At 38.1% G+C, this 16,433-nt stretch overlaps 1 protein-coding gene across 2 annotated transcripts in view; it reads left to right on the top strand.

The window, feature by feature from the left end:
* cfap57 (cilia and flagella associated protein 57) overlaps positions 1-16,433 on the top strand; it is a 48,052-nt gene that overhangs the window by 12,613 nt on the left and 19,006 nt on the right. For both annotated transcript variants that reach the window (XM_061887747.1, XM_061887748.1), the window contains exons 6-12: positions 582-721; positions 3,038-3,203; positions 5,723-5,836; positions 7,909-8,121; positions 11,932-12,105; positions 12,351-12,503; positions 14,559-14,714. In XM_061887747.1, coding sequence (XP_061743731.1) covers positions 582-721; positions 3,038-3,203; positions 5,723-5,836; positions 7,909-8,121; positions 11,932-12,105; positions 12,351-12,503; positions 14,559-14,714 — 1,116 coding nt within the window. The remainder of the gene's footprint in view (positions 1-581; positions 722-3,037; positions 3,204-5,722; positions 5,837-7,908; positions 8,122-11,931; positions 12,106-12,350; positions 12,504-14,558; positions 14,715-16,433) is intronic.

Below are 16,433 nucleotides of genomic sequence, written 5' to 3' on the forward strand. Positions count from 1 at the left end.
CACCATCAAGGGTTGGAATTGGGGGTTAAATCACCAAAAATGATTGCCGGATGCGGCCACTGCTGCTTCCCACTGCTCCCCTCACCTCCCAGGGGGTGGAACAAAGGGATGGGTCAAATGCAGATGACAAATTTCACCACACCTAGTGGGTGTGTGACAATCATTGGTACTTTACCTAACTTAACTTTGCTTCCTTCTTATTTTGTATATTTCTGAGAACCACGTTGTCATTATGGGGTATTGTATGTAGAATTTTGAGGACAAAAATTAAGTTGCTACAGTGTTTTATGTTTGCCAGCAATAATAACAATTTAATGCAATGATCTGCCAATCTGTTTACAGTAGTTCAAGTTGCTCTATAAAATAGGAGCACTCTTGTGTTTTTAGGAAATTGCTGCAAAAATGTTTGTTTCCTAAGTTTTTTTACTGAACTCGGGAGCTGGTATAGTGGATTTGGCCCGCAGGCCGCTGGTTGAATAGCCCTGCATTAGACTATGTAAAAAAAAAAAAAAAAAATCTAGCCAAAATGTGTGTGTACTTGTCCTAAGACTGACATTGCAGTATTCTACTTCATCCAATAGGACAAAAGACTACATTTTGAGGCTTTGTCGCTGCCCTTCCACTCAAAATCTATCACTGATGTGTCTGTCTGCACCTGGAAGCCAATTGTAGCCACCAGCTCTCTGGACCGTTCAGTCTGCATCTGGAACTATGAAACCAAGTAAGAATGAAACCTTTCAATGCTGCGTCACCATCCTAATTGGAGCTTCACAATTATTTTGGCTTTATTTGCCACGTGTATTTTAGAAATGTGTATGTTTCTACATGCATAAATAGAAGTTTAACAACTATGTAAGGATGTGTAAACAAAATACCTTCCTAGAAATGGTCTATGCTAGAATAACTCTGTGAGGATGCGAATAAAATAATCTAGATTAATATGTTCTAAACTACAAGAAGGAAGATCATACACAACTTTACCAGGATTTCAAATTAAAAAACACCTTAAATGAAAAGTTGTGTCCACGTGTTACAGAGGTTGTGTTTGTGAAGTAGACATACGAGTGCTGCTATCAGAGATTATGTTTGTAATGTTGATGTATTAATGCTTCCAGTATTTCTGCAGAGGTTGTTTGTGAAGTGGATGTATTAGTTCTGCCAGCATTCCTGTTGCATTTCTGTTTTTCAAGTAGATGTATGAGTGCTGCCAGCTGAGTGTCACCAACATTTATGCAGATGTCCTGTTTTTGAAACACATGTATGAGTGCTGCCAACATTGCTCCAGAGGTTGTTTTTGTAAGATAGACATATGAGTGCTGCTAGCATCCATGCAGAAGTTGTGTTTTGGAAATACATGCATGTATGACTGCTGCCAGCTTTGCTGCAGAGTTTGTGCTTCTCAAAAAGGCGTACGAGTGTCTAACATTTCTGCAGAGGTTATGGTTATAAACTAGACGTATGGATGCTGCAAGCACAGTTGCAGAAGTTGTGTTTGTAAAATAGATGTATGAGTGCTGCCATTGAAGGGATGGGGGTGAAACCGTACGCCGCTCAGTGCATCACATTGTTAAGGAGATAAACTTATTTGCTTCAGATAGGGCCAAGTGTCAACAAGGTTTGTAGTACAAAGAAAGTTGGGTCTTGTATACAGTCAAGATGGAGTTGAGATTGTCATTGTCTGGGGCTGCATGAGTCCTGCTGGCACTGCGGGTAGGGGGGCTACAGTTCACTGAGGGAAACATGTACGCTAACGTGTACTGTGACGTACTAAAGCAAATAAATGACCGAAGGGCAGTGTTCTAACATGATAATGGCCCAAACACATCTCCAGGACCACCACCGGGTAAAGCTGAGGGTCCTGTAGATGTGCTGTAGTGCCGTGTTTCTTAACCATTGAGCCCCGAGCGCCCTCTTGAGGGACACATAAAAATATCTCTTTATAAGGTGTGGTCTGTATGAGGCGCAGAGGTATTCAGTTGTAATACACCTTTCCACCACTTGTGGCAGTAATGACAAAATCATAAACAGAAGAAGTCTGGAGCTAAAGTCGTGCACAAATGTCTTAAGCAAAAAATTTATAATGTATTTTTTTTGCACTTTATTTGTATTGACAGTTAAGTTAAGAAACATATTTATTATTAATTTACTTATTTTAGCACTACATGTTTGTATGTAAATGCATTTTTCAGCAGTTATTAATGAGTCCCATTTGATGCATTATATTTGGTTGGTATGTACTTATTTTTCCAATCAGCCTGCCCTACAATAAACCTTATTAATAACATTTGTGATTAACACATGGTTTCATGTCAGTTAGATAAAAAGTGTTAGTTAACAACTAACAATTTTTATATAACTGACCTGGAAGTAGGTTGATAGAATTAATGAATACGATTAAAATCAGAAGTAAGATTACTAATTCAGTGTTAAAATTTTAGTATGCCCCGGGGCCTTACAGTAGAAAAGTTCAGCCCTAAAGTAAAAAAAAAAAAAAAAAAAAAAGAACCCCTGATTTAGTGGACAACCATGAGTCCAGACCTTAACCTTTTTAAGAATCCTGAAAGTGAAAATGGAAGAGAGCAGGGTTTGCAACATCCACCATCTCTGTGATGTTGTGTTTGAGGGGTTACTGTGACGTTAAAGGAGAATTAAAGCAGTGCTGAAACAAAATATTAATATGTTTGTTCATTTTCATTTAGGGGTGTACTTAAGTACGCTGGTACCATGCGTTTAGACTGTGATCGATGTGTGTTGACGTATTTGAGTGTAGAGTAAATTTACTATTATCCAAGCTATCAAAAAGTACTATTAGTATGTCAGATTTAAGACCCGTGATTTTAAGACCCCATACTGGATGCTTGGAAGCCTCAAAATAATGCACATGATAGGGGACACAATGTGTACTGAAATGTCAACAACAGTTACTAACTCACTGATGATTTTTTTAAGGATAGGCAGTGTTATCCTTAAGATAAGATGAAACCACACCTGTAAGTACTACATTGTAATGCATATATATCTCTGTCTGTAATAACAGAATGTTGGAAGTGTTCAAAGAATTCCAAGAACAACCATACAGTGTGGCCCTCCACCCCACGGGTCTCTTCATACTTGTGGGCTTTTCAGACAAACTCCAGCTAATGGGTCTGCATATGGATGACATCTGCACATTGAAGGACTTCACCATTCAAAGCTGCAGAGAGGTAACTGGATTTTTAATGGGCGGGATCTTTTTTGTCTTGTTGGTCACAAACCACCTCAAAAACAGACTTAAACTGTATAGTTTTTTACTGAATTAAACACCTACGTACACAAATAAAGGATGGATTTGAATTTCAAATTTGAACTACGAACTGTAACCATAAAGTTTGAGAGCTTCAACCCTTTTTTGTTAGAATAAAAGCCAAATTACTTTGTTAAAATAAATAAACACATATATAAGCAGGTAAACAAATAAAAGTAATGTAATATACCACATAATATTGGTTGAATATTCATATAAATGCTTCTATTACCTTAAATATAAGAATATAATTATTCCATCTGCTCCTTTCTGATCATGGAAATGTATAAGGAAAAAAAACAAAAAAAACAATGAAAGTGTCAATTGTACGTGGCTTGTAAATATGCATTTTCATGAAAGGAATAAAAATAAATGATGATGATGATGATGATGATGACGATATAAAGAAGTAATGTATTGGATATTGAAGTGAAGTTGAAATGCCAAAGGGGAACTGCACTTTTTTTGGAATATGGCCTGTGTTTCACAATCCTTATTTAAGAGAAGAACAAATGTTTTTCTTTTTTTATGCATTCCAACTTGTAAATAAATGCTAGCAAAAGTCAGCTAATGGAGGTAATGGGATTTGCTCTATTCCACCCATGAAGCACTCAACAAAAATATCCTAAAACCTCTGTCAATATTATATATACACACGCTGTAAGTATATATGTAATGTAGTAACAGGCACATTCATAATAACATGTAATATTTATGTATTTTGCTCATTTTAAGTATACGGCAGCGCATTAATTTCACAGATGCATTACAACGTTCGCTATTTCTTTCAACAACAACAACACTCATTACAGACTTAATAAAAGACAACAATTACTACTTTGGGACAAATAATAATCTAGAAACTTATATTTCTGAGCCTGAAATACAAGTTTTAGAAGTTGAGTGATAAGTAAAGCAAGCAAGTAGCAGTATTGCTACGTGCTAAATAAGATATAAAAACTACAAACATAATAAGACAATCACTTACTGTACAATGTCTGCTCTCACTGGAATGTCAACTGATGGGATGCTTATATCTTCACGTTTAGTTGATAAATTAATCATAGAATATGTTGACGTTGCAGGCCAAAGTATCCCAAATTGTATATTTTTTGGAGCTCTGATTTTTTTCTAGCTGACGGTCTACACTGCAAGTAAAATGTGATTTTTATCAGACTCCAGTGCCAACACGGCAAATGTTTTATATGATAACATGTATAATAAATATTTGGAAATTGGAACAGTCACACTGTCTGAATGATTAATTAAGTGATTTTTGGGCGTACTACTACATGGGGCCCCACAGTTTGAGAATCACCGCTCTAATATAACCATGATTTTGCTGCAAAAGTACCCCCCGCCCCTCTCTCTAACCCTCCTGCTTGCTTGACGTCGGCATTATTTTATTTCGGATCAATATTGCCATTTAATTGACCGTTTCATTCAATTAATTATCATAGAATTATCATCAAAACCCTCCCTGTCTTTCTTCGATTGCCATAATTTGCTTCCAATGAAGGAAGGGCACAACACAAGCCAAATACATAGAAGCATCTCTCTGTCGTCTTCAGACAAGCTTCCATCGATGTTTCCAATCATTCCGTTTCTCCAAACACTCAGCCAGCTCCGTAGAGCTTTCAACTCCCTCATCTTTCTTCAGGATGTCCACGTACGTTAGCGCGGGACATCCTCGCGATCGATGCCCATGCGTTGGTTCCCATAGGACCAGCCTGTTGGCCTTGAGCTTCCGATATCTGTGGCAGTGGCCGGCCAGCCTCATTCTCCGAGCTGTTACCTTCTTGCTAAGCCTCGGCAGTTGCCCGTACAAGTCCTTGTTGGTGATGTGGATGTTCTGGTCCACATTCAGAACAGCTCGTATCGTTTTGGTGTAGCACCCATCTAGGGATTTCTGCAGGTTGGGTGTCAGGGTCCAGCTTTTGCAGCCATACAGGAGGACAGACTCCACAGTGGCGTGGAATAGACTCAGCTTTAGGTGTCGGGGGAGATTCGAGCCCCACACTCTTGACATACCGTTCAGGGAACCTCCACGTTAGTGCCTTCCTGACCTTAAGTCTTGTTCTGTTTATAGAAGCATAATCCAGGTTTAAACATAAAATATGCCTCACATACTTATTCAACTTATTTGAATTGATAACATGTACAAGTACTCCCCACTAATAAATGATAATGAAAGAAAGTAAGTTACTTTTTACAAGTAACTTTCCCAACACTATTCTGCAGACATGGGTGTGTAACTCCCTCTAAAACTTTTTATGCTCTGCTATTACAAACAAAATGTTTTATTATTAATTGAAGGTGAATGAGAATCTGCGGAAAGAAGAGCCTCATTTTGAAGAAATTCTGAATATTGTATAATATATGGAATCCACTGTCCACTTACACTGATAAAAAAAAATGCATTTTTCTGTCCACTCCTAGTGTTCTTTTAGTCATGGTGGTCACTTGTTTGCAGCGGCCAGTGGAAATGTCATCCATATCTACTCCCTGACCTCTTTCCAGAACATCCACAATCTGAAAGGTCACAATGGAATGGTGAGTACCATTTAGTGTTTAATACAACAACGTGCACAAAACCGTGTGCCTCATCTTTAGCCAAACACAAAAAGTAAAGTCAGTAATTATGGAACCACAATGTGAACAATTTGTTCAGAACATGTTGCGCATTGTTTCTGTTTCATATCTTATGCCAATAGCAGAATCATCAAATTGTTATGATCTAATTATGAAGTGATCATGTTTAGGCACCGCTTTTAAAGGGGAGCTTAACTTTTTTGGAATCATTCACAATTCCTATTTGTTTTAATGCATTTTAACTTGTAAATAAATGCTAGCAAAAGTAAGCTAACAATTGAGCCAATGAGAGTTGCTCTATAAAGCACTCCAAAAAACATCCAAAAACCTCTTTCAACATTTCATATACACGCTACGCTGTAAGTATATATATATATATATATATATATATATATATATATATATATATATATATATATATATAATGTAGTAACAGGCACATTCACAATAACATGTAATATTTAAGTATTTTGCTCATTTCAGGCATACTGCTGAATGCAGTATGCCTGAAATCAAGTTCGCTTCTCCCTTCAACAACAACAAACCTACTAATCATGTCAGACTTCATGAGAGATAACGATTACCTTAGGACAAATGATGATCCAGAACCCTATATTTTTGAGCCTGAATGCCTTAGTGAAACACTAAGCACCATGCAGCAGCCTTGCTAAGTATTGAAGAAGATATACAAACTACAAACATAATAAAAGAATCACGTACTGAACAACATCTGTTCTCACCGGGATCTTGACATATTGGATGTTCATTTCTTGCCGTTTAGATGAAGAATTAATCATAATCCTCATAAAGGGTTACAAAAATGGGACCGCAAAAAAGTGTTTTTTCGTGTCTTTTTCGCCATATAAGTAGAATGTTAAAGTTGACCAACTTCTCGGTTTATGGCCAAAACCTTCTTCTATCCAGGTGAGAGGGCAGGTTTTACAATCTGAAATTAACTTTCACCAACTCAAAGTCAATGCAGCAGCTCATCATTTGAATATAGCAGCAAAAGCTTGTTACCTCTCTGTGATCACAGCACCGCTAAGAATAGTTTGTCCGTGTTAAAGTGTTAAAGCTTATAATAATAATATCGCTAATACTTTAATACTCAAGTCACTAAATATAAACAAAGTATTGTTGAAGATGTATTGATGTATTTTAGAGGGCTCTATGAGCGCAATAAAGTAGTCTCATTAGCAACATTGTTAGCCACCTCCTACTTGCCGTATTTTATGATCTCAAACTTGTTAAAAAAGCAAGACACGTCTTCTTGCATAGGGATTGTGAGTGAGAGGCAAAGTTAACAAAAAGCGCAGTTTCCCTTTCAGGAGAATTTCAATCCTGTAAGTGACATTTTCTTTGTAGAATCTTGCATCTTTATGATTTGTATCTGTTATGGTTGTATTTGTGTTGAGAGAGGAGCTGAAAAGGAGCTTCTCCTGCTTGAAAGACCAGCAGCCAACACAGGTCTCCAATAACACCCGAAAAAGATGCCCGATTGGTTGGTAGTTGTTTTTAATCAAGAAAAATATATGAGACGTCTCTAGAAACTTGTAAAATTCTCAATAAAGTGCATTGTACAATAGGAAGCAACAAAAATAAAGCAAAACAACATAATGCAAGAAACAATATATGTTAATACTAATTAATAATAACACAGATTTGTTTTTAAATGAATGCTTACACTTTTGTAGCTTTTTTAAAAGTTTATATATACCTCATTGCCAAAAAATGCCGAATTGACCATGCCCATAGCCATGCCCAATTACCACATCTATATTGGCAAGCTGGGAAAATTGAACTGAAATTTTTTACTTTTAATTACAAATGTTTTTCTGTCAAATGATTCATATTACAATGGTATTATTTACTAAATTCCATGATCAATGTTTTTCACTTTGTCAGATTCTGCTTGTCCAAATGTCAATGTTTCAATTAATTTATACAGTGTTTCAGTTCGACATTCACACACAATTCATACAAAAAAATGCTTCATGCTGTATGTATTTTTCCAATTTTGTGTACATTTAAAGATTTGTGACGTGAAGTGGAGCAAGGACGACAGTCTGCTTGTGTCACGTGGAATTGATGGTGTGGTGTACGAGTGGAACACGCAGACTGGCAAGCGAGAGTCCAACAGTTCCCTCAAGACCTCAAGTTATACAAGTGTGGCCTTCTCTTCTGATGGCAGGTCTGTTCTGGCTTTAAGCACAGACCACACCTTAAAAGAACTCCAAGCTGGCCAGGTAAAAAAAAAAGCACCGTCTTTATTCTTCTAATACATCCACGTCATCGTAATTTCAGGCCATTCATTCGATTGCCACTTGACTGTTCGGTTTGTCTTAGAAGACATCTCTCATCCAAGTAGGCTTCATCAGTTCATGCTCATAGATTTATAAATAGTTGTAAAGTAAATAGTTGGGGTTTTAGCACCAGCTGTTCTACTAAATCTGACCAATCTAATTCTCAGACTTAAGCCACGTTATGTCCTTAATGTGGTTGTTCGCTAGTGTTTAGATGTTGTCACTACACCTGTGGAACTCCATGAACAAACGTTTTAGTCTTCCAAATGAATTCTGAGGCGATTAAAGTCAGTCCACTGTGCATGAGATAGATGTAGTGTATTCTATTAAGAGGGATGGTGCCAGAACCTTTGCTTGCTAGTATTGCAAATTGCTGATAGGAAACTGCACTTTTCTCCTAAAATGTTGCTTTTTGATAAAAATTCCAATAAGAGATAAGAGCACCTTGTCTTTTCTGTGAAAAAATGTAGAAAACTGCTAATATAAAGTTAAAGTCCCAATGATTGTCACACACGAGTTATGGAGAAATTATTCTCTGCATTTGATCCATCACCCTTGATCACCCCCTGGGAGGTGAGGGGAGCAGTGAGCAGCAGCGCTGGCTGTGCCCGGGAATCATTTTTGGTGATTTAACCCCCAATACCAACCCTGGATGCTGAGTGCCAAGCAGGGAGGTAATGGGTCCCATTTTTTTATAATCTTTGGTTTGAACTCACGACCTATATTCAGAGTGGACATTGTAACCACTAAGGCTGCTAACCAAGCAGGTAATGGGAATGAATCTAGTCTGCCTATATAGCGCTCTACAAAACGTGCACAGCCAACCATGCCATGCCATGCTCCATTTACATGCAGTAACCTGCATATTAACCAAGCTATAGTGGCAATGTTATTGTAAGAGCTTACACAAAGGAACGACTTCTCTGGCGTAGTGATGTGTATTTCTGGTCTCGTCACCCTCGTCCGGACAGAAAGCTGACAAGGCAGTGTGACTTGATCAAAAGAGACATTGTAGACGCTTTACTGAACCAAAAGTTGCTTTATTGCACGTGAGCGTCATTATACAGGACTGCAGTTCCTGGAGGAGGTCAAGTCAAAAATGAGGCACTCCTAACTTGGAGAAGCCAAACCATCAGTTTTATATTCCTACCTACTGTCTGTCTGTCTGTCTGTCTGTCTGTCTGTCTGTCTGTCTGTCTGTCTGTCTGTCTGTGTGTGTGTGTGTGTGTGTGTGTGTGTGCTTGGTCAGGAGAGCTCATCCAGACCATTAAGGGGATGTTCGTGTGTAAGTGACTGAAAAGAAAACAGATGCCGGTCGTAACTTAGATGTGGACATCAAGCTAAACATGTAGTCTCTTCTCACTGATAGGGCCAGCACCTTTGCATACCAAGGTCCAATTTTATTGCCTTTTCTTCCACAAGAACTAATCCAATCCACAAACAAATGTCAGTACCAAAGGGACCTATGTTATTATTTGCCCAAACTGAAATACCTACTAATTAAACTGGTGGTTTGCTTTTTCCAAGATGAATATAAACATTTACTATATGTAAATCATCCATCCATCCATCCATCATCTTCTGCTTATCCGAGGTTGGGTCGCGGGGGTAGCAGCCTAAGCAGGGAAGCCCAGACTTCCCTCTCCCCAGCCACTTCGTCTAGCTCTTCCCGGGGGATCCCGAGGCGTTCCCAGGCCAGCCGGGAGACATAGTCTTCCCAACGTGTCCTGGGTCTTCCCCGTGGCCTCCTACTGGTTGGACGTGCCCTAAACACCTCCCTTGGGAGGCGTTCGGGTGGCATCCTGACCAGATGCCCAAGCCACCTCATCGGGCTCCTCTCCATGTGGAGGAGCAGCGGCTTTACTTTGAGTTCCTCCCGGATGGCAGAGCTTCTCACCCTACCTCTAAGGGAGAGCCCCGCCACCCGGCGGAGGAAACTCATTTCGTCCGCTTGTACCCGTGATCTTATCCTTTCTGTCATGACCCAAAGCTCATGACCATAGGTGAGGATGGGAACGTAGATCGACCGGTAATTTGAGAGCTTTGCCTTCCGGCTCAGCTCCTTCTTCACCACAACGGATCGGTACACCGTCCGCATTACTGAAGACGCCGCACCGATCCGCCTGTCGATTTCACGATCCACTCTTCCCTCACTCGTGAACAAGACTCCTAGGTACTTAAACTCCTCCACTTGAGGCACGGTCTCCTCCCCTATGCAAATCATAGTACGAGTAAATTAATTCACTTCAGTAGTGAAACATCACCTAGCTCTCACTACTCCTCCTACGAGTAGCCAGCTACTAGCTAGCTTTAGCAACTAATAACGTTGGTTGCGACCCGCCATAAAATAAAAAAAGTTGTTTGAGCTGCTTTTGCTGCTGTTGTATTGCCTTTAAGTTAGTAAAAGTTAATGCTAGGTTATAAATCATGCATCTCCCATGTATAGTACAAAGTTGTGGCACCAAGCCGAGAAGTTGGTCAACTTTGAGAATCCACACACTATCAACTTGATACTATTTGACTCTCAACAAATGGAACACAGCATAAAACTTGACAACATTGCTTGGAAATATTTTTTATCTGGGAAGTGAGGATTATTCTGAATTTAGCAGTTTAAGCAGAGCACAGTATCTGAGAGATACAAACATCCTATCAGTCGGCATCCAAGTGAGAGCGGACATTGTAAATCACTGCAATACAATATGTTCTTATTTATATATTTAGCAATAGTGCTAGATGATAATCAATTAATCATGATTAATTATAAATTTTAAAAAATTATGATAATCTATGTAGCCAAAAAAGACTACAGTAATTCTTAAAATGACCAAAATACTGTAAATATTACATATTATCATGACTGGGCCTGTTACTAATTACCTGCATACTTCCAGCATGTACCTATATCAAACCATGTTCGGGGGTTTTGGAATGCTTTACTTTATTGGCAGAATATAACTTTTGTGTCCTTCTACAGTATGTATTGTAGCAGGTTTAGCAAGACCTCATCCTCCAGGCTTGATATTTTCTTTAATTGCCTCCATGCAGGTGAGGATTAGTGACTCACACTGTGGAGGGACGTTATACATTATGTTGAGGTTGTGGTCGCTCAATTGTCGCTGTCAAATTTGCTGGGCTCAGCTAGAATGTGTCATCAAAATTCATTATCACGAAATGACAATGCCATGATAGTATTAAAAACTCTTTCGTTGGCCAAATGTATATAATTTATTGAAGAGGTTCATTTAGCCTACTGATGTGTATTTATAAATGGTTGATTTATATAGGCTAGTAAGGTAAAGTTTTGTATCTGACAAGTTTCGGTTACCTTGCTTCTGCAGCCTTCATCAGAGGTGTAGCGTGATGTTAGCGTGACGTCATCTGTGACGTGTTATATGGATTATTCCATCCCACCTTAAGTGGTGGGAAGGCGGTGTCTCCTGTGTGCGCCTGGGGACAGGTATCCAAGGTGAACAGCCTCAGCAGGCATGTTAGAACAAGGTAGAAAACTTTACTTTACTAGCCTATATAAATCAACCATTTCTAAATGTATGTCATTTACATCGCTTATTTTGTGCAACCCTGATTTCCAATATTTACTCTCGTCTTCACTCCTAAATTACCTACAGATTAGTGCGGGTTCAGTACCTGCAGTAATATGTTATTGTGGGTAATTGGTTCAGATAGTGCTAGACATTGCTTCCTTCTGCGCTGAACCAACTTTGAACTGTTCTTCATTTTCTGGTTGCACAGATTCTGAGACAGGTTCCTGTTGATAATCTATCGTACACAACTATGGCAGTGTCTCACTCTGGTAATGTCGTCTTCACTGGAACCGACACTGGAAACATCGGGGCGGTTAAATTTCCATTACCTTGTGAGAAGGAGTGGATGATTTACCACGTGCACGGTGGACCTGTCACCAAGGTAGGCATGACTTCAACATTAAGCATGTGCACATTAAGGTTGCATGAAAGCATCAGTTTGACTGTAGAACACATTATTTCTACTTCCGTTATTTACAAGAGAAAACATGTTTTATCGAAAGACCAAACAGTATCCTGCAACAGATTGTACTTGACTTCACGGCTTTCGCTGAATATTTCCTTTCACAAAAAATGCTGAGAATCCAAGCACTATTTGACTGACACTGCTCGACTCTACCTCCTCAGATGGTGGTCTCATGTGATGACCAGTTCCTACTTACAGTCTCTGAAGATAACTGCCTGGCGTTGTGGAGGATCCTCAATGATGACGACTGTGGATTAAAGGCCAACAAACACATTGAAGAAACACTTATTAACAAGGCATGCTTGGAAGACAAGGTGTGTTGATTTGCATCTGGGCTTGTCACATTTTTTGCACAGTGTACAGTAAGTGAAGTGAAGTGAATTATATTTATATAGCGCTTTTTCCTCAAGTGACTCAAAGCGAAACCCAATATCTAAGTTACAATTAAACCAGTGTGGGTGGCACTGGGAGCAAGTGGGTAAAGTGTCTGGCACAAGGACACAACGGCATTGACTAAGATGGCGGAAGCAGGGATCGAACCTGCAACCCTCTAGTTGCTGGCACGGCCGCTCTCCCAACCGAGCTATACTGTACCATATTGTGGTACTTCGGTTTCCGTACGCCTTGGTTTTTGTATGATTTATTTTTTGCCAAAACATATGTCACAGTTTTTCGTTCACTGTCAGTTATCCCCAAACATAGTGCCTAACTTTGTGCCGTTGGCTCAACAGATATCTGGTATATGATCAGAGCCATAAAGGGGAATTGGTCTTTTTCGCAGTGTTGCTTATTATTCACAATCCTTATGTAAGACAAGAACACATATGTATTTTCTTTGTTATATGCATTCTAAATAATAAATAAATGCGATTAAAAGTCCACCGACAATGGAGCCTATTGGAGTTGCTCTATTCTGCCTATAAAAGCCCTTAAAAAACATCCAAACACCTCCATTAAGGTTTAAGATAAATACTGTAAGTGTATATGTAATGTAGTAATGGGCACATTTATAATAAAATGTAATTATTACGTATTTTGCTCATTTTAAGCATTGCTTAAAGTTCGCCTTTTTCTTTGACAAAATCACTGATTATTACTCACTGCAGACATTGTGAGAGCCAACATACTGTAAGAATTAGGGGTCTGGGAAAAATCGATTCGAATTTGAATTGCGATTCTCACCTTGTGCAATTCAGAATCAATTCTCCTTTTTTAAATTTTGTTTATTTTATTTTTTATTTTTTTTTATTTTTTTATCAATCCAACAAAACAATACACAGCAATACCATAACAATGCAATCCAATTCCAAAAACAAACCTGACCCAGCAACACTCAGAACTGCAATAAACAGAGCAATTGAGAGAAGACACAAACATGACACAGAACAAACCAAAAGTAGTGAAACAAAAATGAATATTATCAACAACAGTATAAATATTAGTTATAATTTCAGCATAGCAATAATTAAAAATCCCTCATTGACATTATCATTAGACATTTATAAAAATAAAAATAAAATAACAATAGTGTCACTTGGCTTACGCTTGCGTCGCATCTCATAAGCTTGACAACACACTGTGTCCAATGTTTTCACAAAGATAAAATATATTAATTGTTAAAACAAATTTACATTGTTGCAATCAGTTGATAAAACATTGTCCTTTACAATTATAAAAGCTTTTTTTCTTAATCTAGTACTCTGCTCGCATGTCAGCAGACTGGTGTAGATCGTGCTGAAATCCTATGTATTGAATGAATACAGAATCGTTTTGAATCGGAAAAATATCGTTTTTGAATCGAAAATCACGTTGAATCGAAAAAATCGATTTATAATCAAATCGCGATCCAAGAATCGATATTGAATCGAATCATGGGACACTCAAAGATTCGCAGCCCTAGTAAGAATATTAATAAAGCTGGTCATCCAGATGAAAGAGAGCTGGGAGTTTGTCAGCCAGGGTGTTCAATGCAGAGTAGAAGAGAAATAATTGTTAACCTTAATAACACATTTGTAAAATCAAAAGTTGATTCAGTGTTATTGAAAAAAAAGTGAACCTGTAAACATCGCAACTTTTCCGCAACTTTGTAAACAAGCTGCTCCAAAATCAGGCGTTTTTAGTCCGCAAGAATAACCAAAATATATCCAGTGAAGTGAGTAATTGTTTCAATAGAGCACATTTACACAAAGAAGAAGAAGTCCACAATGTGTTCTTTCAATGCTGTGCTTGCTTTCTGAATTAATGTAACTTTAGAGACAAATGTTGGACGACGATCGCGCCACTGAACTGTAAACTAAATTTTAAATTGAATTGTGTACAATTGTTGGACATTAGGATGAAAAATAACATTGTCCTCTCTTGTGATTCAGTCGCAGAAGATGTTGGAGCTAAAATTGCGTCTACAGGAGATTGAAATGGAAAATGAGTACGGGCTGCGACTGAGGGAAATGAAATACAACGAGAAGATGAGAGAGTCACATGAAAAGTTCACCAAGGAAACAGAAACTCTGAAAAAAGCACAACAGGTCTACTGCCATCTTTTTATCGTTATCCTCAGAACTGAAGTGGCCATTGTGTACCATTGAAGAGGGTTATATACTGTAGATCATTATTCAGGAGTTATATAAATTCAAGGGCATATCCATCACTTTTCAAGGTTATATACATCACGTATCAGGGGTAATCACTTTTCTGGGGATTATATACATTAATTTTCTGAAGTTTATCACTTTTTTGGTAGTTCTATACATCATGTTCCAGGGGGGTTGTATACATCACTTTTCTGGGGGTTATATGCATCACTTTTCTGGTGGTTAAATACATTGTTTTTCTGGGGGGTTGTATACATAATTTTTCTGGGGGTTATGTACATAATTTTTCTGGGGTTTATATACATCATGTTCCAGGGGGTTGTATGCATCACTTTTCTGAGTGTTATCTGCATCGCCTTTCTGGGGGTTTTATACATCATATTCCAGGGGGCTGTATACATCACTTTTCTGGGGGTTATATACATCATTTTTCTTCGGGTTGTATACATCATTTTTCTGGGGGTTATATATGCTGTACATTGCTTTTCTGGGGCTTGTATACATCACTTTTCTGTGGGTTATATAAATCACTTTTAAGGGCTCTATCACATTTTGGAGAGTTGTAAACATCAAGTTTCAGGGGGTTGTAGATATAATTTTTCTGGGGGTTACAGTACATCACATTTCTGTGGGGTTATATACATCACTTTTCAGGGGTGTATAATTTAAGGGGGAGTTATATTGATCACTTTTGTGGGGGTTATTTATATCACTTTTCTGTGGGTTGTATACACATCACTTTTATGGGTTTTATATACATAATTTTTCTGGGGGTTATATATGCTGTACATCGCTTTTCTGGGGCTTGTATACATCACTTTTCTGCGGGTTATATAAATCACTTTTAAGGGCTCTATCACATTTTGGAGAGTTGTAAACATCAAGTTTCAGGGGGTTGTAGATATAATTTTTCTGGGGGTTACAGTACATCACATTTCTGTGGGGTTATATACATCACTTTTCAGGGGTGTATAATTTAAGGGGGAGTTATATTGATCACTTTTGTGGGGGTTATTTATATCACTTTTCTGTGGGTTATATACACATCACTTTTATGGGTTTTATATACATCATTTTTATGGGGGGTTGTATACACATCACTTTTATGGGGTTATATATATCACTTTTCTGTGGGTTGTATATACATCACTTTTATGGGGGTTAAATACATCATTTTAATGGGGGTTGTATACGTAACATAACATATATGAGGTTTGTATACATCACTTCTTTGGGGGTTGTATACATCACTTTTCTGGGGTTTTTATACATCACTTTTGTGGGCGTTATTTGCATCATTTTTTCTTGGGTTGTATACATCACATTTCTGAAGTTTGTATACATCACTTTTTTGGGGGTTATATACATCACTTTTCTGGGGGTTTTACACATCACTTTTATGGGGGTTATTTACATTACATTTATGGGTGTTATATATTTTTAACTTTTCTGGGGGGGGGTTTATAAATCACATTCCTGGGGGTTGTATACATGACTTTTATGGGGGCTATATACTGTACATCACTTTTATGGGGTTATTTACATCACATTTCTGGGGGTTATTTTCTTAGGGCTATAAACATCACTTCTCTGGGGGTTATATATACATCACTTTTTAGGGGTTATTATATACATCACATTTTGGGGGGTTGT

Source organism: Nerophis ophidion, linkage group LG02 (genome assembly GCF_033978795.1).
Source record: "Nerophis ophidion isolate RoL-2023_Sa linkage group LG02, RoL_Noph_v1.0, whole genome shotgun sequence".
Classification (NCBI taxonomy): domain Eukaryota; kingdom Metazoa; phylum Chordata; class Actinopteri; order Syngnathiformes; family Syngnathidae; genus Nerophis; species Nerophis ophidion.